Source organism: Moschus berezovskii, chromosome 14, assembly GCF_049115385.1.
Source record: "Moschus berezovskii isolate FMDL1 chromosome 14, NW_MosBer_1.0, whole genome shotgun sequence".
In the NCBI taxonomy this organism is placed as follows: domain Eukaryota; kingdom Metazoa; phylum Chordata; class Mammalia; order Artiodactyla; family Moschidae; genus Moschus; species Moschus berezovskii.
In genome coordinates this window covers 28,182,579-28,208,595 of record NC_142473.1, presented here as the reverse complement: position 1 = coordinate 28,208,595, position 26,017 = coordinate 28,182,579, and the positions used below count along the sequence as shown (strand labels likewise).

Sequence of the window (26,017 nt, the reverse complement as noted above, 5' to 3'; positions counted from 1 at the left end):
AATATTTAAGAGATTTATTAAAGCATCTTATCTCAAAGATGAAAACACATACAAATTAGAAGCATGCAACTGTCATCTTCCACAGTCAAATTAAAATGTTATATGTTTTTTCCTGTTTTCATAGCTGAAAACTTCAGATCTTACACTGAATTTATTCACTCTGAATATTTAATTCCTTCTTCCTGGAGTATACAGGGCAGCAAATAACCAAAATGCAAACTATTATATAAAGAAAGTGCACAGTTAAAAAAGAATGTGTATAGAGAATGTCCCCTTTCCACCCACCCCCAATCAAAGGCAAACAATGGCAATTTGCTCTTGCTTAACCTAGATTATCTTCAAAAACCACTAAAATGTAATATTCTTAACAACAGCAACAACAAAATCTGGTTTTTAATAGGTATCCAAATAGCTTGTTAGTGTTTGAAAATAAATGCTTGAACAAAGGAAAATATACTTTGTATCAAACAAGTATGAAGAGCCCTGTTTGGCAGCATTCTGTAAAATAAAGAGGACAAAAAGCTGGTACAGGGTTTATTGGCAAAGGCAGAATTTCTTCAGGCAGGTATATAAGGAGGCATTGGTTCCTTCGCAGGCGTCTTCACAGCCATTTCATAGGTTGGCAAAACATACTGGGGAGGTGCTTCAAAGGCCGGGCACACGGCAATCTATGGCATGTTGCTATCGATGTACTCATGACTTCCAAACACAGTTGATCAGATGAGCCTTAAAGTGATGAACAAGGCAAAGAACACAAGAACAATGGACAGAAGGCAGCTGGAGTCCAATGCCCGGAGGGCATCTTTATAGGGAAAATCAGGTAATTGATCCAGATATTCTTTGATTCTTGGCAAATAAGTGAGAGAACTGATAGCAACCAGGCAGCTGAGAAAAAAGTAAAAAAGCCAGTAGCAGAAGAGTGGAATCAACCAACCCAATTGATAAGAAATTGCTCCGTATACCAGCGTTCAATTCAGTTCTGTTCAGTTCAGTCTCTCAGTCGTGTCCGACTCTTTGCGACCCCACGAATCACAGCACGCCGGGCCTCTCTGTCCATCACCAACTCCCGGAGTTCACTCAAACTCATGTCCATCGAGTCAGTGATGCCATCCAGCCATCTCATCCTCTGTCGTCCCCGTCTCCTCCTGCCCCCAATCCCTCCCAGCATCAGAGTCTTTTCCAGTGAGTCAACTCGTCGCATCAGGTGGCCAAAGTATTGGAGTTTCAGCTTTAGCATCAGTCCTTCCAATGAACACCCAGGACTGATCTCCTTTAGAATGGACTGGTTGGATCTCCTTGCAGTCCAAGGGACTCTCAAGAGTCTTCTCTAACACCGCAGTTCAAAAGCATCAATACTTCGGCGATCACCTTTCTTCACAGTCCAACTCACACATCCATACATGACCACTGGAAAAACCATAGCCTTGACTAGATTGACCTTTGTTGGCAAAGTAATGTCTCTGCTTTTTAATATGCTATCTAGGTTTGTCATAACTTTCCTTCCAAGGAGTAAGCGTCTTTTAATTCATGGCTGCAATCAGCATCCGCAGTGATTTTGGAACCCCAAAAAATAAAGTCTGACACTGTTTCCACTGTTTCCCCATCTATTTCCCATGAAGTGATGGGACCAGATGCCGTGATCTTAGTTTTCTGAATGTTAAACTGATTATAAACATAAGAACAGAGGCAGCAAAAAAGAACACAGGCATTACTAGCCATTCTCTTGGACGAATAGTAATTGCCAATGACTTCATACTGAATGTTGACAGCTGGCATTGAGTTTGGGTGTGTTCCCTCCACGGTCAGCAGAATTGCAATTAGCAGGTTGACCACGGTATATCAGGCCCCCAGGACGATCGTCTGGGTGCGGACTTCGCAATAGTCGCAGCACCCGGTGCTGTGGGACTGGTCACTGAGGCTCCGCTTCAAAGTCAAGGACACCGTTGGGAATCTTGAGGGCCTCTTTCTTGGCCAGGCCCCTAACAAATGCCTTCTGCCCTGCGGTTGAATATCGATGGCTCTGTCACTGTGTACAAGCCAAACAACGACTCTTCCTGGGCTGCATTTTAAAAATGATTGCCAGGCTCTAAAGGTGCTGCCTAGGACTTCTCTGGTGGTCCAATGGTTAAGAATCCACCTGACGATGCAGAGGCCACAGGTTCGGGCTCAGTCTTATGTCTCTTTCGCACCAGGTACTCCTCAGAGCACTTCCTCAGAGATGTAACTGAGCACCTTCTGTGGTCCTTTGGTTGGTGTGTGTTTCTTCCCATTAACCAGGGTAAGATCTTTGAAGCAGGGATTGAGTGTGATTTTGCTCAGCATTGTATCTCTGGTGCTTGCACAGTGCTTGGCACGTAGTACATTCTCAACAAATATATATTGGCTGACTGGTGGACTAAAATAACTAGTAAAATGGGGAACGGTCTTTCAGGAATAGAGGACAGCAGGAACACAGATGCTGTGGTTTAGTGCAGGAAGGACTAGTGACTGGCTTATGCGAAAGGGGTTAAGGGAAGAAAAAGATCAGACTAGAAAAGTCTGTTGGATATACTTGGAAAAGACTGTCTGTGCCCTGCTAGGAACATTCTGGATTTACGTGTTCCCGTTACCTCCTGTTCTTCCCTGTCAGAAAGTGCACTCTAATTGTTGGCTTGACCCGACTAGACTATAAACTAGACTATAACCTCCTTGAGGGCAGGGGCTCTGCCTGACTCGTTTGTTAATGTAACTCCAGAGTCTAGAATGGCATATCTGGCACTTGGCAGGAAGCAACAAAAACTTGCTGAATGAATGGTTGAGTAAATGAATGGATGCTTTTTATCACGGGAGCTTGAGAGCCATGGTAGGCTTTTAATCTGTTTAGATTTGCTCTGGGAAATGCTGCTTTGGCAGCATGGTAAAAAAAGAAGGGTACATCTTCATTTATTTTATCCTTTCATGTTGATACTTGAGCATCCAGATTTCCTGAAAAGGAAGGAGTAAAGGTACAGATTGATTAGAATGGAATAGTTGAGAAGCAGGAGCTAAACTGGGTAGGTGTTAGAGTCATTCTGGGGAAGATGCTGGTGGATGGTCAGGGGGAAGCTGTGGGTAGTTGGAAGAAAGGGTAGAATTGAGAGATGATCAATTTGAATGACTGATGGAAGGTGAAGAGTTAGGAACAGGCAAAGATGATCCCAAGGTAGTTCCAATTTCCATTTGCCAAAGAAAAGTCAAATTTCTTGCTGGGGAGAAAAGGGGTTAGTGAGGGGAGAAGACTGAGTAGGAGTCACCTCCCACTCCAGTATTCTTGCCTGGAGAATCCCATGGCCAGAGGAGCCTGGCAGGCTGCGGTCCAGGGGGTTGCAAAGAGTTAGACGCGACGGAAGAGACTTAGCAAACACGCATGCCACGCCCGGCAGGACCCTTCTGAGGGGCGTCCCTCCCCTTTTGGAAATGCTTGGGCATCCCCTATTCTAGACTTCAGGTAAAATAGCAAGACAGAAGGGAGTGCTCCAAGACAATGTACTGATGAAAGTAAGCAGCTCATTACCATAGGAGACCACATAGATTTCTTTTTCTTCTAAATACACGCTAATCTATTTCTTTGTATTCAAAGCAAGCAAGACGGCAACAGACACTTGGGGTTTCTTCGCTGTTCATTGATATGCAGTGATGGCCTGGAATAAGTTAACTGGATCTAGCATTTTCCCAATTTTCACTCATTAAATCCTCCTTCTTATTAGACTTAGGAGTCGTTCGTTTAATTTCTTCATCGAGATAAATACTTTCCAGAGGATTGGATGGAAGGGGATGTGCTTGGGCCTCATTAGCCTGTGGGATGGCAGTAGAGGGTCTGGTGGCTTGGACTAACCTTGGTGGGATAGTTCAAACTGAACTTGAAGGAGGTAGGGCTATTTGAGGGGATGTGGGGAACTGTGGGTGTAGGTGGACAATGCTACAGATGGAGACGCTGTGAGGTTGATTGGCTCATTGCTGATAGACGAAGCTAAAGAGGGGGGATGGATGGGACTAAGGGGTATATAGAGTGTCCCAGAATCTTAAGCCGGCATTACGCCAGACATGCTTTCCTCCTGAAGCACCAACCTTTCCCTCTCCAGAGGATAAAGTGAGAGCAATTATAGAGACTGTCTAAGCAAGTCTGAAATCCACAGGGGAGGCAGTCAGAGAAGATCATGGGCAGGCTTAAATCCACAAAGGCTGACGCTGTCATTCACTGGCAGATATGAGATAACGATCAAGCTGGAACTCCATAGGCACTAGCCAGAGCTGTGGTCACAGGCAGGGTTTCTTCTCTTGGAGCCTGCTCATTCAGTGAATATGGGGTTTGTGGGGCATGTTTGGGAGTGGGTAAGACCCTGAGCAGATGTCTCTTTTGAAAAACTTTATACGTATGAGAAGAAAACACAGGGAGTGAGCTCCTTGACATTGGTCATACGTATAAAGTTTTTTAAAAGAGACCATTGAATCTACCATCTCTCTTATCAAAGGAGAAAACTGATGCTCTGAAAGGCGAATAAGTCATAGCACATTGGAGGCCATCCAGGCCCAGGTCTCCTGACATGTTGACTCTGGATTGATTTGGGTAGTATGGACATTTTAACAATATTAATTCTTCCAATCCATGAGCACAAATTTTATCTTTTACAATTTTTTAAAAAAATCAATGTCTTCTGGCTTTCCAGTGTACAGATATTCACCTCCTTGGTTAAATTTATTCCTAGGCATTTTATTCTTTTTGATACAACTGTAAATGGGATCATTTTCCTAATTTATCTTTCTAATAGTTAATTATTAGTATATAGAAACACAATAGATTTTTTTTTGCAATTTTGCTCTTTTTTTTAAAGTAATTAATTTATTTTTTATTGGAGGCAAATTATTTTACAATATTATATTGGTTGGTTTTGCTATACATTGACATGAATTCGCCCCGGGTTTACATAAGTTCCCCCTCCTGAACCCCCCTCCCACCTCCCTCCTCCCTTTATCCTCCCTCTGGGTCATCCCCGCACGCCAGCCCCGAGCATCCTATAACATGCATCAACCCTGAACTAGTGATTCGTTTCACATATGACAACATACGAGAAACACAATAGATTTTTGTTTATTGATTTTGTATACTGAAATTTTGCTAAATTCATTTGTTTCCAGGCAAGTCTTTACTGGGGCTCTTGTTACAGCAGGGGGGAGCAGGAGCAAACAACAGGTGCCCAAGCTTGCTTGCTCCCTGAGTGGCAGTGTTTCTTATATGGGGTGAGGGTAGGGGTGTGTCCAGGGGTCGGGTTGGAGAGGTGGCTTAGGTGTTTGGCTTGCCCAGTAGGGGCGTGGTGTGTGCAGGGGGCAGCTCTTCAAAAGTGGCAGTTACGTTTTTGGTTTCTTTGTCTCTTTTGTCCAGAATTTGCCCTAACTGCACACCCATACCATTATTTTTTGTTCTAATAGCTTTTTGATGGAGTCTTTAGGATTATCTGCAAATAAGGAAAGTTTTACTTCTTCCTTTTCAGTTTGGATGGCTTTATTTTTTTCTTGCCTAATACAGCCTGGCGTGCTGTGATTCATGGGGTCGCAGAGTCAGACACGACTGAGCAACTGAACTGAACTGAACTGAATATAACTTTTGTTGGCAAAGTAATGTCTCTGCTTTTTAATATGCTGTCTAGGTTGGTCATAGCTTTTGCCTTTGATTATTTTCCAGAGTTCTAAAAAAGTTGATTCTGACAAATTTTTGGCCAGTTTTCTCATTGTTATGGAGGAGACAATTTTTGAGAGCCTTTACTCTGTCATTTCACTGATATCCCCTGGACTATACTTGAAATGCTCTTCTATGTGGTTGCCTTCTCATTTCTCAGAAATTCAGCTCAAATATCTCCTCCATTGTGAAGCCATCTCTGGGTAAGGAGTAAGCTATCCCTTCATTCTCCTGTACCTCTGTGTTCATGCCTCCGTTATTTCACTTTTCACAAAAACAGTTCTTTATATCTGTTCCCATCTCTCCTCCCAGCCTGCAAGCTCCTAACTGTGACTTATCATTCCCCAGGCCCAGGTTAGTTCCTGACACACAGTAAGTATTCACATATGGTAATGAAGAGTATTGAAGAGTATTGTCCGGAGACCTCAGTGCCTGGCCAAGGGCTTCTCAGCTCCAGCCATCGTGTTCTCCTCCTGCTTCTGAGACTGACTCAGAGCTGACCTCTGTCTCTTCATTGTATTGTATGCGGAGACTTCTGTGTGATGATGAGAATGATACCGTAATAGCAGCTAATATTTACACAGAGTCTTTGTTAGACACTAGATATAAAGTTACAAGATTTTTAAGAATATATTTAAATGATCAAGTATTTATGTACTTTGGTTATACTGGGTCTTCCCTGCTACTCCTGGGTTTTCTGTAGTTGCAGTGACTGTGGTGCATAGGCTTCTCATTGTGGGGGGCTTCTCTAGTTGTGGAGCACAGGCTCTGGCTGAAAGGGCTTCAGTAGTTGCAGCATGTGGGTTCAGTAGTTGTGGCACATGGGCTTAGTTATTCCGCGGCACGTGGAATCTTCCCCGTCCAGGGATTGAACCCATGTCCCCTGCACTGGCAGACCGGATTCCTATCCACTGTACCAACAGGGAAGTCTGCTAAAAGTTTTATCTTCAATAGCTAAGATTTTGATACCCAGTGACTCATTTAATTCCAGCATCAGCTCTATGAGGCAGGTACTTGATCATAACTTTATAGGCGAGGCTGGGTAAGGGAAGGAGCAGAACTGGGGTTGGATGAAGGCTGACTGTAAAACCCATCTTCTTAACTGTCCCATCTGAGGAATCTTCGAGAGGCATTGGAGGAGGAGGAGCCACACTAGCCTTTCCCTTCCCTGAGACCTCTTCTGCCTCCTTGGCTAAACAGATATGGCTCCCAGGTGTGTTCAGCCCATCCTCGTGCTTTGAAGCAACATGGCACTGAAGTCTCCTCTAGCAACTGGCTCCCAGGGCAGTGAGGCGGAGAGGGCCCATTTCCCTGGCATTGGGGTGACAAGCACAGCCCGGAGAAGAGAGGAGACAGGGATCCGTCGTCATCATCCCAACTGCAGCACAGAGACAGCCCCAGACTGCTGGGAAAGCCAACCCACACAGAGGTGAGATCTCATCTGCAGGGTTCAGAAACATTTCAACAAATGCTAATGTCAGTCTCCTGAATACAGCCCTGTCAGCAGGAAGGGGGTGGGGGTGTATTATGCCAGCATGCATGGGGCACACTTTTTGGCACAAGGGACCTGGTTGCTAAGCAACAGGAGCTGGCATCCCCTCCTCCTTGTAACCTTTTTCCCTGTTTCTAAGCTTCCAGTTAGCAGATGAGAGGGGCTGGGGCTGCCCAGCCCAGTCTAGTCCTTGGCCCCCTTTCCTGCAACAAGGGGTCTATTCATGGTTTCTGAGCAGAGTTCATTGTCTCTCGTGTGTGTGTCTGTGTGTGTGTGTGTAGGGCGATGAAGGGAGGAGCCATGTGTGAAGCAGGGAGACCTCAGCCTCCAACCAAGCTGGCCAGGCTATTTAATCAATGCTGATCCAAGAACAGAGCCAGGACATTGCCTAGTAGACCCCCAGGTGCCACTGACCCACATGGTAAGGCTAAGCCCTGTTCTGACCCCTCTCTCTTTCAACCCCGCCCTTGACCCCACCCTTGGGCTTCTTTGCTGTTGTTCCTTGGCTAAGTCAAATCTAACTTCTTGCAACCCCATGGACTGCAGCATGCCGGACCTCCCTGTCCCTCACCATCTCCTGGAAATTTGCCCAATTTCATGTCCATTGAATCAGTAATGCCATCCAACCATCTCATCCTCTGCCGCCCTCTTTTCCTTTTGCCTCTGGCAGCTCTGATGCACAGGCTGGATCCTAGAGGGGGCCCCGTGTGGCCAGCCTGCTGGTTTCATTTTCCCTGGGGGCTGACATCTATATCCCTCTCTCATCCCTCACATGGCTAAGCCAGGTGCTTTGCCCATAGGTGACTCTTAGTAAATCTTTATTACTCAAAAGGAGGACCTGTGTCATTAAAGACCATTTTTGCAGGCTACCACAGGAGCCTGGACAGGTGAGTGTTGAGTTGGGGCAGCATCCCAGGTGAGGCCAGTTTGTTCAGAGGCTGAATGTCAAGCCAGGCTCGCTTGATCTGAGACAGGAAAAAAGCTGAGTGTGCCCTGGAATTCTCTCCAGACCAAGCCTGTTGACATGGGAAGGTGGTCTGCAGGGGAGATGGGTGTCACTTCAACTTTAGGGGCTCTTTCAACTTGATTGGAGTATAATTTCATTGAAGAAATGATCCATAGCTTTTACATATTTCTAATTAATATATTGGGCTTCTCTGATAGTAAAGAATCTGCCTGCAATGCAGGAGACCTGGATTCAATCCCTGGGTCGGGAAGATCCCCTGCAGAAGGAAATGGCAACCCACTCCAGTGTTCTTGCCTGGAGAATTCCATGGACAGAGGAGCCTGACGGACTATAGTCCATGGTGTCACAAGAGTCAGACATCACTGAGCAACTAACACACTATTAATATATTATTATACTTAATATTTGTGTTTTACTTTATAAAACCCTTTCAGCCACATAATCTGTTTAGTTTCTTCCTTCCTCCTTCCCTTCCTCTTTCTGTCTTCCTCCCTTCTTTCTTTCCTTCCTTCTATTCAATGTGCATTTCTTCCTTCCTCCTTCCCTTCCTCTTTCTTTCTGTCTTCCTCCCTTCTTTCTTTCCTTCCTTCTATTCAATGTGCATTAACCGAATTCCCACTTTGTGCTAGGACTTGAGCCAGACCCGAGGATCTTAGACCAGCGAGAAAGGGGAGAGAGAAAGGCAAGGAAAGGAGCATAGTATAGGGTCACAATGGCTGCCCTGTGGGTTGAAGAAAGCTTCCCGGAAAGATGGCACTTCAGCTGAGTCTTGAAGGGTCCTAGGGGTCAGTGGGTGCGGAAGGGGAGAGCAGGCGCCATGCCTTCATGGAGTGAGGGTGTGTGAAGGTGTGAGGATGGGCGTGTGTGTTAACACGACCCCGAGTCCTGCTGTGGAGGAGTTAGCGCCGGCAGGTGAGGAGGGAGAGCTGCGGAGGGTGAGATCACAGAAGACGCTGTGCTTCTCCTGACAGCTACAAAGACCTACTGGGTGCTATGAAGATGAGGTTAACTTGCTCATATTTGCATTTTAGAAAGATCACTCTGGCTTGGAGAAGGAATGGAGACAAGGGTAGAGAGGGGAGGCTACTCAACGCGAAGCAGGGGTTATCACTCTTATTTCATAAATGAGAAAATTAAAATTTGGGGGGCTGATGAGTCACCACATTCACACAGTAGGCTGTAGGCCTGGCTTTGAACCATGAACTTCAGACAAATGTCTGACCTACCCCCCTCTAAGCTTCCTTACCCCCATTCCTTTGCCTCCTCAGTACCCTTTTCCTGGAACACCCAATGCCCATATATGTCCTTTCAAACCCTATTCATCTATGAGGGCCTGTCTCAAAGGCTGCCTCTTCCAGGAAGCCTTTCTTGATCTTCCCAATAAGAAGAAGGCTGTCCTTTTGAATCCCAGTGGTAGCTGAATGGAACTTCCCTTTTGTCGCTGAACACAACTTACCTTCAGGACTCACCCGCAGATTCTTTGGGTTGGTGGTGGTGGAGGTCCACATTCATTTATCTTCAACTCCTACAGCATCCCCCATTGTGGCCTGTCCACTCGGGCTAAACCAGTAAATTTACTGGGTGAATAACTGCGTGGTTTGCTGGGGAGAGGCTCTTCTTCCTCTGAGATAGGAGGGAATGATGAAGGTGGGATCTTAGGATCTGATGAGGGATGTTGAGGGATTCAATGGATGACTTCCTTGCTGGTGAGGGGGTGGAGAAAAGTGTGGGCTCCGGAGTCAGCCCAGTTGAGGCTCGGGTGTCTGTTGTGGCACTTACTGGGTGGGTGAGAGTACGGTGGGTAAGGCAAGGGGTTCCAGGAGAGCTGGGCGGCCCGAGGAGCCTCTCTGGCGACACACACGGAGTCCCCCGGGTGGAAAAAGACTTGCAAGTGGCAGAGAGGGCGTGGCTGGAGGAGTTAGAGTGGGGACTTGTGCTGGGTGGAGATTTTCTTCTTGGTGAGTGACTGACAGCTGTTTCCGCATAACCCAATGCTGGATGGCCAAGCCCCTGCAGAGGCTCAGGATGCAGAGGAAGGGCTGGGATCTGCAGAGCGAGGAGACCTGCTACGGAGGCCTGAGACCCAGCAGCAACCCAATAGGCCAGACTGGGCCATCGGGAATGACAGGGTGAGGGCAGTGAAGGGCCGATCTTCCCACGTCCCCCAGCTTCTTTCTCCCCAGATCTTCCTAGGTCAGCCTGAAATGACTGATGGCCAGAGGCTTTCTCACTATCTGTCCTAGACCTGCTTTTGCTCTGCTTCCCATTTGGGGGCTTGAGTGGGCTCTGAGGCTCCAGTGATCAGAGCTCTGCCCCCTACCCATCCCATGATAATGGGTCGGGGGAGGTGGGCAGGTGCAGCGGGGCAAACTCCTGCCGCCGCTTGGTGGCTGTCTGGCCCTCGGGGTGCAGTGGGCTGGAGGGCAGGGGCAGGGCCCTCAGCAGGGGCAGGGTCCTCAGACACTCCTCTGCTCTTCCCCACAGTCTCTGGGGCAGGGTGCTGGTGTGCCGGGTGGCGCAACTGGGCAGTACTGGGAGCGCTGGGGCTGCTGGCTGGTGCAGGCGTTGCCTCCTGGCTTCTAGGTCAGTGCTGGGACCTTCAGTGACTGGGGGAGGGACAAAGAACAGACTCTGGGGGTCCTGGGAGAGAGGAGCATGTAGTGAGCAGGTGTCTAGGGCAGGTGGGATGACTGCCTTTTCCATCTACTCTGACAGCAAGTGGAGACGGGATGCAGGTCCAGCCACAGGGACTCGGGCTCTATGCAGAGGAATGTTTTCGTCCTATACTGAGAGATGTGCTTGAGCAGGCGATCCAAGGAGGCCCTGGTCAAGCTTCACCTGGAGCTCTTTCCCAGTGCGAGAGAGAGACAGACAAACAGACAGAGATGAGACAGAGCGCACGATGCCTCTCTGCGTGGGAGGGACCTGCCTGAAGCAGGGTGGTGATGAGGAGTCCTGGGAGGCTGCCTTGCCTCCCTCTGCAGCAGGTGTCTTGTCTGCACCTGGCCCCCTCCTGGGGGTCACTTCCTTTCCCAGCCTCTTCTCTGTACCCTCTCCTTGCCTTTGTCTTCTGAAGAGCTGTATCTGTGGCCAGCTGCCTCTCAGCCCACTCCCGGAACCCTGCAGGATGAGATGACTTTGAACTGCTCCGAGGCCCGCAGTGAGGAAGCCCTACTCCCCTTGATTCCCTGAATAGGTGAGCCACACCCCCAAGGTGGGGAGACTCCCCTCCCCACCCCCCAGACTCAGGGTCCCTGCACAGCGCTGGGATCCTTCGAGTTTGCTGTCATCCACCTGCATCTCCTGTGCTGTGAGGGTGAGGCCCTGGTCCAGCCTCCAGGAGCTGATCTCTGACTCAGCACTCCCCAGGGACTGTTTTGATCCCTAGCGGGGGCACGGCTAAAAACTCAGGCTGCCAGGAGAGGTGGTGACTTACCATTTTGACAGAGGGAGCCTGCCATGCGGGGCAAGAAGAGCCAGGTGTGTGTTGGGGGCCAGTGCGTGGTGGACTCGGGTCTTGACCCAGTGGCAAAGAAGGTGTAGCGGGCTGGAAACATCACACCACACCATCTCCCCATCTCCCCCAAATCTTGTCCCCTCCCTCCAGGTAAGGGTGGAGGCTCAGAAGATATGGTGATGCCATGGCTGGGGTTAGAATCAGTTACAGAAATTATTTAGAATCGGCTTGCCTGCCTTTGCTAGCTGTGTGTGCCTTTGAATACATTACTTCTTTGAGCTTCCATGTCCTCCTCCATGAAGTGGAGATAAATACATTTACTGCGCAAAGCTGTAAGCATAATAACAGCATAAAGTAAAGGAGCTTACCATAGAGCCCAGAAAAGGCAGATGCTCAATAAATGGGGGCCTTCACCAGTACTGTCACAAGATTTGAAACTGGATGCTGCTGCTGCTGCTGAGTTGCTTCAGTAGCGTCCAACTCTGTGTGACCCCATAGACGGCAGCCCACCAGGCTCCCCCGTCCCTGGGATTCTCCAGGCAAGAACACTGGAGTGGGTTGCCATTTCCTTCTCCAATGCATGAAAATGAAAAGTGAAAGTGAAGTCGCTCAGTCGTGACTCTTCGCGACCCCATGGACTGCAGCCCACCAGGCTCCTCCGCCCATGGGATTTTCCAGGCAAGAGTACTGGAGTGGGGTGCCATTGCCTTCTCCGGAAATCGGATGACTTGGCTCCATCGCTTGCAGATCCTGTGACCCAGGGCAGGTCGCTTGACCTTTGTGCCTTACTTCCTGCTGCAGAATGGGCATTTTCTCGCCATCGGGTGGCTGTGACCCTTGGTGATGGAGCACGTGTGAAAGCTCTTGGCTAAGCACAAACCTGGAGGGTGGCACAGAGAGGGGTTCTTTTGTTCTCAGCATCGGCAGGCTCCCGGGGGAACAGGGAGCCCGACGTTGGGTGACCCAGGCGATCATGAAGGTCTCTTCAGGCCCCATGGTGAGGGGTCCAGCTCCTCCATCCTGCTGCAGATGGGAAGGGACTTTCGTGCCGTGGTCTCAGTATCTTTCAGAATAAACACTTCTGAGGAGTTCTTGCTGGAAGTACAGCTGAGGGCCCGGCCAGATTGGCTGCTGGTCTGCTACGAGGGCTGGAGCTGTGCCCTGGGGGTCTGCAGGAGCTTTGGACATCTTAGGTAACTGGGGCTGGACCTGGGGCCTGAGGAAGGTGGAGCGTGGGTCGGTCGGGGAGGGGCTTTGGAGACCCTGCCTGGTACCATCAGAGGACTCAGGAAATGATACGAGGTCATTTTGGTCATCTCCTGGCCTTTGGGCATCCTTGCTTTTCAACAAAATATAAATCCCAGCAGAAGCCATTCATTGTCAAAGTCTTGCTCAGTCACTACCCTGGTGCAATATCTCCTGTACATTGTTATACTAACCCCCCCGTCTCTTGTGTTGCCATTTAAAGCAAATTTCCTCCCATTTTATTCCCTTTTCCTATCAAGACTCACTCACCACAAGGCAGTGAACCTGTCTGACATCAGGCTCAACAGTTCCAAGGAGTTTGCTCAGCTCTCTCCTAGACTGGAAGGCTTCCCGGAGGAGGTGTGGCAGCCTAGGTAGGGCTTCTCCAGAAGGGGTGGGCTTGGGGGTGGGACTGAGTGGTGCCCCTCACTTCCATGAAAAACCCAACAAAAATCTTCCTATCATGGGAGCCTAGTGGTAAGGACACTAGAGGCGTAAGATAGGACAACAGAGAGGAATATTTCATTTCATACGAGTTCTGCCCATATACATAATGTATTTGCCCCTCACAAAAATGGCAGGATTGGGTGTTATTGTCAGAGGATTTGAAATGGCACTCTTATTCCCATTTCACAGATGGGGAAACTGAGACTCAGTGAGGTAAAGGGCCTTGTGTAATGTCACAGAACTGATAATCAGCCAAACCATGTCTTGAAACCAGGCTCTTGCCTCCAAACTAGTCCCTCTTACTCCTGCCACACTTTATTTGGATGATTCTGGTATCTCAGGAGAGAGATAGTGGACTGCTTGGAACCCAGAGACTCTTCAGAGAAGAGAGGGTTCTGGAATGGACCTTCCCCCAATCCTGGGGGTGGGTGTCCTCAAGCTTTCCAGCAGTCCTCTCAACCCTGCTCTGAAGCCTTCTCACCTCTGCAGCCACTGTGCCTGTCTGAGCCTTGGCCCCTCTGACCCAGCTCCTGCCCCCTGGTGCTCCGTCAGGGGGACACAACGCTCCTGCCTTAGATATCCGAACAGGCAAAGGGAAACAGCAGTGGACAGACTTGGCCAGGAGAGCCGGAGGGCTGTGGGTTTGGGAAACCAGTAGAAACTGAGGATCCAGGTGTTGGAGGCTGGGGGCAAGAGAGGAGCAAAGAGAAGAGAGCTCTGGTCCAAAAGGAGTGGAGGTTTATGCTGCGAAAGAGGAGGGGAGAGGAGGGCGGGCATGTGAATACACAGAGGGCTTGGGTTTAGTGGAGTCAGCCTGGGCTGGAACAGGAGGTGAAGGACCGTGTCTGTTCACTCACTCGCCTATCCACTCTGAGCATATTTGGGGCTTCAGTGGGAACAACTGAATTTTTACATCCATCAATTCTCCATTTGTAATTCTGGGCTCTGCCCATATCGATCCCCTGAATGGCCAGGCAGAGCCTGCTTACTGCCCCGGAGACCTGCTGCGAGAAGGGGTCTGAAGGCTTGGTTGGGGGCGGGAAGCAGACAGCTGTGGCCACAGAGTGGCCCTGTCTGCTGTCCCGCAACAACGCCCCCCCCTCCAGGGCCCGAGGGGTGTTGGGCCGGGGCTGGGCCCCTGTCCATCTCCTTGCTGGCGCTGCCTCTGGTTTGCAGGGACCGCTGTGCTTCTGGTCAAATCGTCTCCCTCAAGTGCTCCAGTGAGTACTCTCTCGGGTCTGGGAAGGAGGCGGTGGGAGAAGAGGGTCTCCCCCATGCCTCTAGGGTGGGACAGCCCCAGTGGGAGGCTCGCCTGGGTCTGGGGGGATGTCTTGCCCACCCACACACCGGGCCCTTCCTGCAGACACAGTTTTGCCAGAACAGAGCCCCATGGATGCCTCTGTTCTGTCCCCCACCAGTTGCTGACCTGGGCAGGCGACCTCCTTGCCTCACTCCCCACCCTGGCCTCTGACACCCCTTCCCCTTCTTCCAGAGTGCCCCAAAGGGGGAGCAGCAGCTTCCAGAATCTAAGGAAGGCAAGGAACTAGGGGCCAAGTGGGAGACAGTGCATGGAGTTCATTTCTCCCGTCTTCCCGGTCATCTAGCTATCTTCACATGTCATCTTCCCGCATAACAGGCCTCATTTGACCTCTCCTGTGGCCCAGGCGTTTTCAAAGGTCCTGTGGCTCCATGGATGATGCAGTCACAGTCCCTCCCTTAGTGAGATGGCCTTTCCGCTCCATGCTTAGGACCAGGAATGATAAACGGGAGCCGTCCACACTCCCCGGCAGACAGCACTGTGCTGACAGCCACTACTGTGTCCATCTCATAGGTGCTTCTATGTTTGCAGAGTGTGGGCCAGGCCCCTGGCTTCCCAGATCATGGGCGGGCAGGTGGCAGCTCCCGGGGGCTGGCCCTGGCAGGCCAGTGTAACCCCCGGCTCCCGGCACACGTGTGGGGCCTCCGTGCTGGGCCCGCGCTGGCTGGTGACCGCGGTGCACTGCACGCAAAGGCAAGTCTGGGGCCCCCAAAACGGGAGGAGGGCGCCTCCAGGGCCTTTTCCATCAGCCGTTGGCATGTCCTGTATAAGATGTCCAACTGGCTGCCTGCCACGTCCGCTGCGAGTGGGCCCCAGGGAGTTTGTGAAATTCTCCCTGTTCAAGTCCTGCTGGAATGGCAGTAATAATGTGAACATTGGTTCTTAGGCTTCATTTGGTTTTTAAGGTTTTAAAACGCTTTCCCACTCATAGCCCTCCGTACTTCTTAATGTTTATCAGCACCGTAATTAAATCAGTTTCCATGTGATTCTTTATGTCTTTCCTCCTCTTCAGACTGGAAGCTCCACAGGGACAGGCTTGTTTACCACTGAATCCCTTTGTGGATTTCCCTCCTTGTCCCCACGGCCTAGAACAGTCCTGAAATACAGTAGGCTCTTATAAATATTGGTCGGAAGGAAGGAAGGGTTCTCCGGTCCTCTTTGATGGCAGGCCGAGCAGGTCGTGTAACCCTCATGTTACAGCGAGGAAGCCAAGGCCAGGAGAGGGGAAGTGGCTCCCTCGTGATCACACCTAGGAAGTGGGGAGACAGTGCTGAGGGCAGCCTTGCTGACTCAGCTTAGAGCTCTCACACCACATGAGGCTCTTCCTTATCTGTTGCAAAACCTGGAGGGGGTTATGCTGGAGTGGAGGCAGTGGTGGCTGATGACCATAGCGTCTCACTTCTCAGTCCATCAGGGCCTGAGCATTTATTAAGCAGCTACTGCACGCCCAGTGTCTTACCAAATGCTGGGGCAGATTCGCAAAGGCCTGGGTCCTGGGAACTTGCAGCCCGGTGATGGGGCCCCACTAACAGCCTCGCTGGTGGCTTCTTCTCATGCCACCTCACCTGTGTCGGCATCTCCTGCCCTTCCTTCCCCCGGGCTCAGCGCGGCCTCTGCATGCAGTTTCAGGCTGTCCTGCCTGTCCAGCTGGCGGGTCCACGTGGGGCTGGTCAGCCACAGCACGGTCAGGCCACACCAGGGGGCTGTGGTGGAGCGAATCATCACCCACCCTCTGTACAGCGCCCAGAACCATGATTATGACATGGCCCTCCTGCAGCTCCGCACCCCACTGCACTTCTCAGGTGAGGCTGCTTTGAGGGGTGGAGGGTGAGAGCCGTGAGGGTTCCTAAGAACCCCCCGTGCTGTGAACCTCACAATGGTCACTTCATTTGGGGACCATCAGGGACTCTGGCATCATGGGGACCTTGGGTTGCCCCAACTCTTCCACATGCTATTTTGGGGACAAAGGGTCTGGCCCTTTTCATAGCTGGGTGGCAGGTGGGATTTGCCTCGAGGTCCCCAGAAGAGCTTCCCAGTGGCTCCATCTCTAGCAGGCTGCTCCATCCAGTTCCCAGGCTGGTGCCAGGTCCCAGCCAGGTTAGGATGGATAATAGTTAACTATACAGTTACTGGGCTTCTTACGTGGCCCTAGGAAAGAACCCGTCTGCCAATGCAGGAGATGTAAGAGACACAGGTTTGATCCCTGGGTCAGGAAGATCCCCTGGAGAAGGGAATGGCTACCCACTCTAGTATTCTTGCCTGGGAATCCCATGGACAGAGGAGCCTGGTGGGACAGTCCATAGTGTTGCAGAGTCAGAGACGACTGAAGCGACTTAGCACACAGCATGTGTAATTAACAGGATAACAGGTAATAAGTAGCACCATATTATGGTTAATAAGACTTACTTTACCAAATATCCTTTCACCCAACCCCCCAGCCCTTGTAACAACCTTTTCACCTCCCCATCCTCGTGACAAGCCTGACAGGGAGCTGAGCAGGTGTGTATAGATGAGGGAAGTGACTCTCTTCCAGTGCAGGAGGCAAACAGTTCCGGGGCAGGGCGTCGCCTCCACAGGGTCTGCCCGCGAAGGGCAGCTCTCTCTTCCGCAGGCACGTGCCAGGCACGCACACACACCTGTGCATGTCGTGCAAGGCTCACATATGTACACAGGCACACCTACTCCTGTGCACGCTTACTCTCACACCACACGCACGCACACACACTCACACACACTCAGCACTCCTCCCTTCCATTGTCTCCTGTCGGGGTGTCCCCAGCAACAGATGTTGCCCTACACTGTTAACAGAGTCTGCCATAGATGAGTGCGCTTTGCACTGTTGTTCAACAGCTAATGCTTCTAAACAGACTCAATATACTTAAAGGGAAACCTGAGGTTTCCACCAAACTGGAGACCTTAAGACTTACAGTGAATATAACAACTACAAAAATGTACAGACTGGAAGCAAACCAGTGCTCAAGTCCCAGCTTGGCACTGTACTCTGCAGAACTACTGACTCAGGCTGCTCTCTCTGTGCTTAGAAGGGGAGGATGGAAGTCCAGAGAGGCACAGAGCGGCCCAGTCTCTCTCTCCTCGTTGCAGAGGGGCTGAAAGAGAAACGAAGAGGAAATACTTTCTCCCAGTGAAGTGGTGTCTGTCTAATGGCAGGTCTATACACTCTGTAAAATCGGGTTCAGGCTCACCCATGGAGTGGGTTCCACAGTTTTGGAACCATGTCCCAAGAGGATCTAGACACCCTGGGGAAAATCCACACAGGGTCCTCATTAGGAGAGGTTAGGTACAAGCGCCCAGCACGAGTCCCAGGTGGGGGATATCATGTGTACCCGCCCAGCCTAGGACGCCAGGCACACAGCAGTTTCCACAAGGTCCTGTGCATGAATGGTGACGCCCAGGTGGTACAGAGTCTGGCCCGCACAGCCACGTGGGAAGCTGGAACTAGGACTGGTTGAAGAGAGGGGCGAGGAGGACTGGCCGGCCTTGGTCCTTGCGCCCAGGCTTGGGGGGCAGAGAGGCGGAGCCTGAGTGGGGCCCAGGACCACTGCCTCTCCGCAGACACCGTGGGCACCGTGTGCCTGCCGGCCGAAGAGCGGGATTTTCCAAGGGGCTCCGAGTGCTGGGTGTCTGGCCGGGGCCACACTGACCCCAGCCACAGTGAGTCAGCTCCCAGGGCCCTGGGTGCACAGGATGGGGGGTAGTGGGTGGGAGGGGAGGCATCTGTCCCCAGAAGTGAGGCTCCTCGGCCTCCTCCTCCCTGGCCACAGGGCAGCACGAGCCCCCTTCTCCTCTGGCATCACCCTTGGTCAGACGTGGGCCCGAGGGTCCTTCTGGGAGAACAAACTGGTATTTCCCCTGAAACCCAGACCCTTTCTTCTCCCTCCCCGCCTCCCAGGAGTGCCAGGGCCTCAGCATCAGGGTGTATGTGTGATGCATACCCCTCTCCTCCAAGTCTGATGGACCCTCCTGGCCAGAGTCCTGGGCTTCCATGTCCCTGGGGTCCCTAACGCCCTCTAGCGCCTCCGCCTCCCCCGCCTCTGTCTGTGACCCTCCCATCTCCCATCTACCTCCCTGCAGCCCGCAGCTCCTACTTGCTCCAGGACTCCGTGGTCCCTCTGCTCAGCACCCAGCTCTGCAACAGCTCTTGCGTGTACAACGGGGCCCTGACGCCCCGCATGCTGTGTGCCGGCTACCTCGACGGGAGGGCGGGTGCCAGGTGCGGCCGAGGGCCTGGTGCGGGGCGGGGGCTGTGGGCTGGGCCCCTGGCCGATGTCTTCTCTGGTAGCAGAGGAGGAGCCCAGGCAAGTGGGCAGCGCAGTGAAGGTCGAGGAGGGATTCATCCTGGAAGCAGGACGGCTTGGAGTGCAGGGTGCGCGCCCAGCCTGGGGTGGGGGCGGGGAGCACGCTGGCGCCCCTCCATCAGGAGGGACTTAACTGCCCGCTTCTCTGTGTCCGGTGGCTGGACCCCTCAGGGGGACAGCGGGGGTCCCCTGGTGTGCCTGGACGAGGGCCCGTGGCGCCTGGTGGGGGTGGTCAGCTGGGGACACGACTGTGCAGAACCCAGTCACCCCGGAGTCTATGCCAAGGTTGCCGAGTTCCTGGACTGGATTCAGGACGCGGCGGCGCAGGTGAGTGGGGGCAAGTGGAGAAGACCCGTCTGTGAAAGACCCAACCCTCGGGAACCACAGCCCTCGCCCCTTAGGCCTGGGCCCTGCTGGAGGCGGGGGAAGGTTTCAGTCTGCGAGGAGGAAGTGATGCTTATGATGGCTGCATCCATCCTATCAGTTTAAGCATTCACTCGGGAAGAATCCACCCGAGTTTGTAGCCCAGATTCCTAAGCTTGGTAAACTTCAGTGTCCTGGTTATAACCATCCAGTCTATATTATATGCAGCCATATGTGGAGATCGCATGAAGAAAGGCCTGCCCAGCTCTAGGCTTGGAGTGAGTGACGCAAGTGTTATGATGCATTTATTTAGGACTGTTACTCTTCCCTGGTCCTGCCTGCCCACCCTGTACTAGGGAGAGAGCTCAGCATCTAGCAGTCTGGTTTCAGCAACTAATTCATTCTGTGTGGTCCTGAGCCGACCTCTCCACTTCATCCTTACAGTGGGAGAATGAGAATGAGAGCACGTGATTTGTATAAAGTCCTTTACAAATGCAGGGCGCGCGTCTTTCTGCAAAGCTGGGCTCAGGGCAGGTGGTGGATAATACACTTTTTAGAGTTTGCAGGACACCTACATATCCATCTTCTCATTCAAACCTTACAAAAACCCTAGAGAAACGGATATGCTGGTCCTGTTTGATAGAAGTGGAAATGAAGGAGCTGAGTGGTTAAGTGTTTAAACAAATTGCTTTTGGAGTATAGTTATTTATAGTAGTGTGTTGGTATCGAGTGTACAACAAAATGAATCTGTTACACAGACATGTATTCACTCTTTTTAAGATTCTTTTGGACATATACACACAACTATATATAAAATAAGTGAACTACTTTTAAAATGCTAGCTGCTTGGCTCATGGAGGGAGGAGCCACACTGTGGATCAGCTCCTTTCTCTTTCAGCCCAGGACTCCCTTCCCCAGGGGCCTATTGATTAGTTCTCCATCTCACTACACACCAGCCTTATGTTTCCTGGGCTCTCTGGCAGGTCCACTAGATGGAGGAGAAGTAGCCCCAGATGCAGAAGGCATGGATCTCTTTTCAGTGCACAGGAGACAGCCACCACCCACCGGCCAGCCTCCAGGCCACTGTGCCTGTCTCCTTGGGCCCTGATTGCCAGTCTCTCTATCTCAGCGGAGTGCCTCAAGGATGGGAGAGAAGTGGGACTGGCCTGGGCAGATGGGGGAGCAGAGGGCTGGGGCAGAGGGAGCAGCTGGAGAGGAAGAGGCTGTCGGTGGCAGCGAGGAGCCTGCCCGTCTGTCCTATGAGGTCCTGTGCGCATCTTTGGGAGGACGCCCAAGCCTGCCCTGGGCCTGCCTTCTCCGCACTCTCAGGCTGGGGAAGTGCCTCCCCAGAGATCCAGACTGGGAAGCTCCTGGGCAGGTGGGGTCAAGACTGGGTCAGCCCAGGTTAAGCCCATGGAGTCAGGATCCTCCCCACTCCCTGTGGATCTCACCCACGTCCTGCTTTCACTGGGCTCTGGCTGGCTGTGCTGCGGTAAGGCAGGAGACCGCTGTAAGAATACTCCGGTCAGCACTGGAACAGTGGGGAGGTTTTAAAATGACAGTTCTGTGAACTGGTCCAGGACTTCAGTATTAAAGCGAAGTACGGTCTCCGTCTCCTCCTCCCACTCCCCCTTCTCTCTCACACGCCCGCGTGAAGGTGGCAGTAGCATAATTTCCTCCCATGCGTGTTTCTTAAAGCTCTGGAGCTGACTCCTGCTCGTCTCTCAGTGCTTGTTTATGTACTTCTTTACATTTGTTAGGACTTCCCTAGTAGCTTCAAAGGTAAAGAATCTATCTCCAGTGCAGGAGGCCCAGGTTCGGTCCTTGGGTTGGGAGGATCCCCTGGAGAAGAGAATGGCGATCCACTCCAGTATTCTTGCCTGGAAAATTCCATGAACAGAGGAGCCTGGAGGGCTACAGTCCATGGGGTCGCAAAGAGCTGGATACGACTGAGCGCCTGCATTTGTTAAATCTGCATGTCATGATTGGCAACAAACAGAACGCTCTAGGTATCCGGGTGCTCTGATGCTGCATGTCTGAGGGCCACCGAGTCTGCTCCCTCAGGGAGGGTCTGGCGGCCCACACGACCTGTCTCTCCTCAGCTCTTGTTTCAGGACTGGGTTTTCTGGCTTAGGGAGATGTCTTTCTGAGTTTCTGCCCAGTTAGCATTTTCCTGGTTAAGCTTCTCCCTGACTCTCTCCTCTCTAGCAATTAAAATTCAGTTGGCATCTTGTTTCTAAAAACTGCAATGAATTTTTTATGGTGCTTACCCAAGGAAATGCAATTAGCATTTAGCAATAACACAACTTTTTCATGAGTTTATCAGCATTTTTTGAGGGGTACTACAAATGAAGATTCATTTCTGGAGGGTCTGCTCCTTTGCAGAAAGTGCTTAAAAAATAAGGGCCACAATTTACTGTGGTTTTTATCACCTGGGGAAGTGGTTGCTGGGAGTCTGCTGCCAAATTCCAGAAGCAACGTGGAAGAGGCCCCAGCAGGTGGGAGGTAGCCTCACCCTGTGTTCTGAGAGCCCTAACCTCCAGCCTCCATCCTGAGATCAGCATTTACTCCTCTGCTCTAAGTCTCCACTTCAAGAGGCAATTCCAGGGCAGCCTATCTCCCTGGCCAGACAAGAGTTACCAGAAAATCTATTAGCAATGGTCTTTTTTTTGTGTTTCTGTTGTCCCCTCTATGAACTTGCTAATTTAGAAGGTTTTTATTTACCATAGTCATTATGATCTGTTAATAATCAGTAACATTTGGATGCTACTTTACAGTTTAGCAATCCTGCTCATGCGTGGTATCTCATTTAAATCTCATACCATCTATGTGGCGAAGATATTATTTTGCCCATTTCACAGGTGAGAATATTTGTTCAGAAAGATTTAAGTGACTTCCCAGCACCAACCAGCTAATAAGTGCCAAAGCCAGGATGGGAACCTTGAGTCTTTTTATGCCAGATCCACCTCACTGTTTTGTACACAGGTGAACGAGATGGTCCAATGTTGCACAGAAGTGTAGAATGGAGGGCTGGTTTAGTCACCTGTCCATAGTAATGCATAGCTATCTCTGCTTTTTATACGTAAGGAAATCAAAACCAGGGGAGCTGAGTGGCTCCTGCTAGAGTTCCTTCCTGAGCAATGTTCTTACAGTCAGTTCTGCATGATCTGATTCAAAATGCTACAAATGAGTATCTTTCACAGGAGGACAATAAAGAGAATGCTAGTTAGAGAATTTGCTAATAGCAATTCCCTCTTTGCTTATAGATGGCCCTGGTAGATTTCACCAGGCTACCAGTCAGATCTACAGACTCAGAGGCTCTCATCTGCCCTTCCGGCACTGGCACCTGGCAATCCAGCTCTTTAAAGTGAGGAGAAGTGAATGTCCTGGGCCGGCTGCTGAAGAGCAGGGCTGGAGATGGGAGCGAGGGAGGGTGGGAGGATTCAGGGCTGGAAGGGTTTTAATGAGGACCAGCTGGGGCGCCCAGCTGTGTTACGCTCTGCAGGGAATTCAGAGGTAGAGAAGTGGCTGCCTTATTGGAGCAATGAGACATTTGCAATAAATTATTAGTGGCCAGCCACGAAGCTGAGTGCTGAGGCAGTAATTGCTAAGGGAGCTCCAAGAGCCTATTGTTGACTAAGTCAGGGCAGTTCTGTGTGCAGGAAACCTGTCTCTCTCCCCAGGGATTCAGCTTCCCAAGTGCCTGGGGAGAGCTTGCAGCTTCCTGAAGGGGGCTCCTAGCTGCCAGGGCAGAGCTCTGCTCTTATCTACTCCTTCTCTGTGCTTTGGGGGTCTGGCGGGTACTGCGGGGTGCAGGCTCTCTTCTTGTTAGACTTTCTGTGGAGTCCTGCTTCTCCTAGGAAGACTTGCAGTGAACAAGGGGGCAGCCCTGTCATTCCTTGGGAACGTTTCTCAGGCTGATTCCTGCATTTTATTTTTGGAATTGATGGGTTCACCCACAATAGGAGGAAACTGGAAATATTATAAATGCTAAAAGCTGGCGTGTCGGCTGTCAGGAGATGCTTTTCGTGAGTCTCTTCCTTGTTTCCTCTTGTCTCCCTTCTCTGCCTTCTCCTGACCATACACGGAGGTCCCTCCTGGCTGCTCAAAAGAGAACCCACCTACACCTGCTCCCACTCTTTCACCTCCCTCGGCATCCTGGGTCTGGATCCCTCTCCACCTCCCTTCTTAGACACACCAGAATGTGTCTTTGGGTTTGCGTCACCCCAGGGCCCTGCTTCCTGCTAAACTCACCGGAGCCCAGTGTGGTTGATGGCCCTTTAAGCTGTGTCTTAAATACCTCCACCCCTAGGAAGGCTTCTCATAGTAGGTGGGGAGCCGCTTCCTACTGAGAGGTGAGGCTGGCGCTTCTTTCACATTACAAGGCCAGGAAAGGGAGACGTGGAACCTGCAGGCACTCTGTAGGTTTCCAGTGCCCTGGAAGCCCCAGAGCTGGGCAGTGTAGGGAAATCTGCTGAGGGTTTTCTCCTGGGGCTGGTACTGGGATGGACCACACTGGGGACTCAAACAGAATGGAGAGAGGAGTTGTGGCTCCAGCAGGGGCCATCTTCCACTAATGTGACTGGAAGGCCAGGGCTTCCACAGGACTAGGCTTATCTCTTCTGAGGAAGCTCTGGCATCTGACGGTGGACAGTCCCGTCTGCATCTCTACCGCTTGAGAATGTGCTATCCTGAGCTCGTGACTCAGCCTCTCTGGGGTTTGGTCTCCCATCTGTCAAATAAGGGGTCTGGGCAAGGGGATCTCTGTGTGTTCTGCCTTTGTCAGGCTGGCTATAACACAAACCTCTGTTGCCTCTGGAGACATCTATCTGTCCACAGCGTCCACTTGGGACCCCTATGGAGAAGGGCCCTCTGCATGGGACAGATCTAAAGGAACAAGCTTGCTCTGGCTTCTTAGGCTCACGCCAGGGCTGTGCTCCGACTGCCCTCTGGGCCCCTGGGAGGCTGAGGCCCCAGGCAGAAGATTTTAAAGCCATCTTTCCCCTTGTCCCATGTGCCCTGGTGCAGGGTTCAAGGGCACGTTTTCTCAGGGGCTCCCCAGCTTACTCCCCAACACCCCAGGTTCTTGGTGGGGTTCCATGGTGCCAGCTCCCTAAAGACAGTGAGGGAATTTCCTCCCTGCCCTGAAGACCGTGGACACTTCCCTTCTGCCTACTTTCCCTTGGCATCTCCTGAGCTGCCCACAGGATGCCCTGATCTCCAACCTTTCCTCCTCCATGTGGCCCAGTAGTGAAGAAAGTTCTGGGCCTGCCGAACCATGACCAGGAAGCTTGGGTCCGAGCCATCCTCTTTCCAGTGCCGTGTGCCAGGCACACCGAGGGCAGAGTCTTTCCCACGGCCCCTCAGTTAGGGGACCCCATCTTCCCAGATTGCCCAGGACTGTCCCAGCTTTAACACTCCATGTCTCAGAAACCTACAATCCTGGGCAAAGCAGGACAGTCACGCCAAGTCCGTTACCTCTTCTCTGTATAAAAGGCAAGATCTAGCGCCCTTCAGCCTCCTCCCATCCCTCTTTGGTCTGTTTGAGCTTAAAAGAAGCCCTCCCTGGCGGCCAGGGAGGAGAAGGCTCCTTGGAATTCTCGAGATCTGGACTCTCTTACGAAGACGGTCTCATCAGCCGATGCTGTGTTGGCCCAGAGGCTATCAGCCCGAGAGTCCCTCCTTCCACGGGGTCTGTAGCTCAACTGACTGCCCCTCCTTTCTCTCAGTGGTCTCTGAGCTGGCACGCAGGGCAGCCACACCTCGTGTGGCCTAGTGTTTGGAATAAATAGCCTGACCCCTCCAGGCCCAGAAGCCCTGCAGTCTTGGGGAGGTGGGGAAGGTGAGGCAGAAGCAGGACTGCTCCCAGAAGCCAGGGACGCTGATGGCCGGGTTTCCCCTGGTCACACTGATGTCTGGTCTGCAGAGCCGGGGCCGGGGCTCCGCCTGTGACAGGAGCTGGCTGAGCTTACGCGGGGGGAGGAGGACAAGGGAGGGGCTGGCACCCCCATCCGAGACGGTGGCTCTCTGCTCCTGGCCTGTGGCTCCTGGAGGGGATTGGGGAGGAAAAGAGAGGAGACTGCCAGACTGCGGGAGCCCGCGGGGATTTGGCGGGGTTTGCTTTTCCTCCGCGCTGTCTGCAGAGGTGAATGCATGAATAAAAGAATGAGAAAGATTTACTGTTCCCACCGCTCGGCAGTAGCCCTGTATTTGTACAGGGGATCGAGGCGGGAGCGGGTGGGGGTGAGGCTGGCACTCAGAGACAGCCGGAGCCTTGTCAGGCTTTCTGCCAGCACCCTGGGGTGAAGATGAAGGGGAGACTGGGAGGGGTCTCCTTGGACCAACTCTCCAACCACCAGGGGCCAGAGAGTCCACTCCCTGTACTCTGCAGCCTTCCCCCCGGAGGAACCCAGAGCAGACAGCTTGCGTCCTTGAGTCTCTAAGTCTGGGTGCATGTGCTGGACCTGACGGGCTTCTGCAAGTGGGGACCCTGAAAGAAAGGGCCTGAGGCTGGGCTCGTCTGTCACACATTGTGTCTGGGAATGGACACAATTAGGAAATGACTTTCCTCATGGCCTCGTCTGGCCTGGCACTGGGATCCAGAACCTTTTAGCTGAAAGTGACTGTGGACAGGGTCCGCTGTCACCTCTGTGTGTATGTGTGTGTTAGTCATGTCTGACTCTTTGTGACCCCATGGACTGTAGCCCACCAGGCTCCTCT

General features: G+C 51.7%; 1 protein-coding gene and 1 pseudogene across 1 annotated transcript; one reads left to right on the top strand and one right to left on the bottom strand.

Moving 5' to 3' along the window:
- Window positions 1–557: 557 nt before the first annotated feature.
- LOC129553553 (lysosomal-associated transmembrane protein 4A pseudogene) lies at window positions 558–10,136 on the bottom strand (annotated as a pseudogene).
- A 6-nt stretch (window positions 10,137–10,142) lies between these two features.
- On the top strand, window positions 10,143–25,454 carry TMPRSS5 (transmembrane serine protease 5). The gene is given in 14 exon segments (XM_088843372.1): window positions 10,143–10,248; window positions 10,636–10,734; window positions 11,228–11,347; window positions 12,669–12,801; window positions 13,114–13,227; window positions 14,477–14,524; window positions 15,150–15,311; window positions 16,242–16,420; window positions 18,192–18,290; window positions 18,711–18,849; window positions 18,935–18,938; window positions 19,106–19,261; window positions 20,427–20,675; window positions 25,104–25,454. Coding segments are annotated over 14 exon segments (1,959 nt in total).
- The last annotated feature ends 563 nt before the right edge of the window (window positions 25,455–26,017 follow it).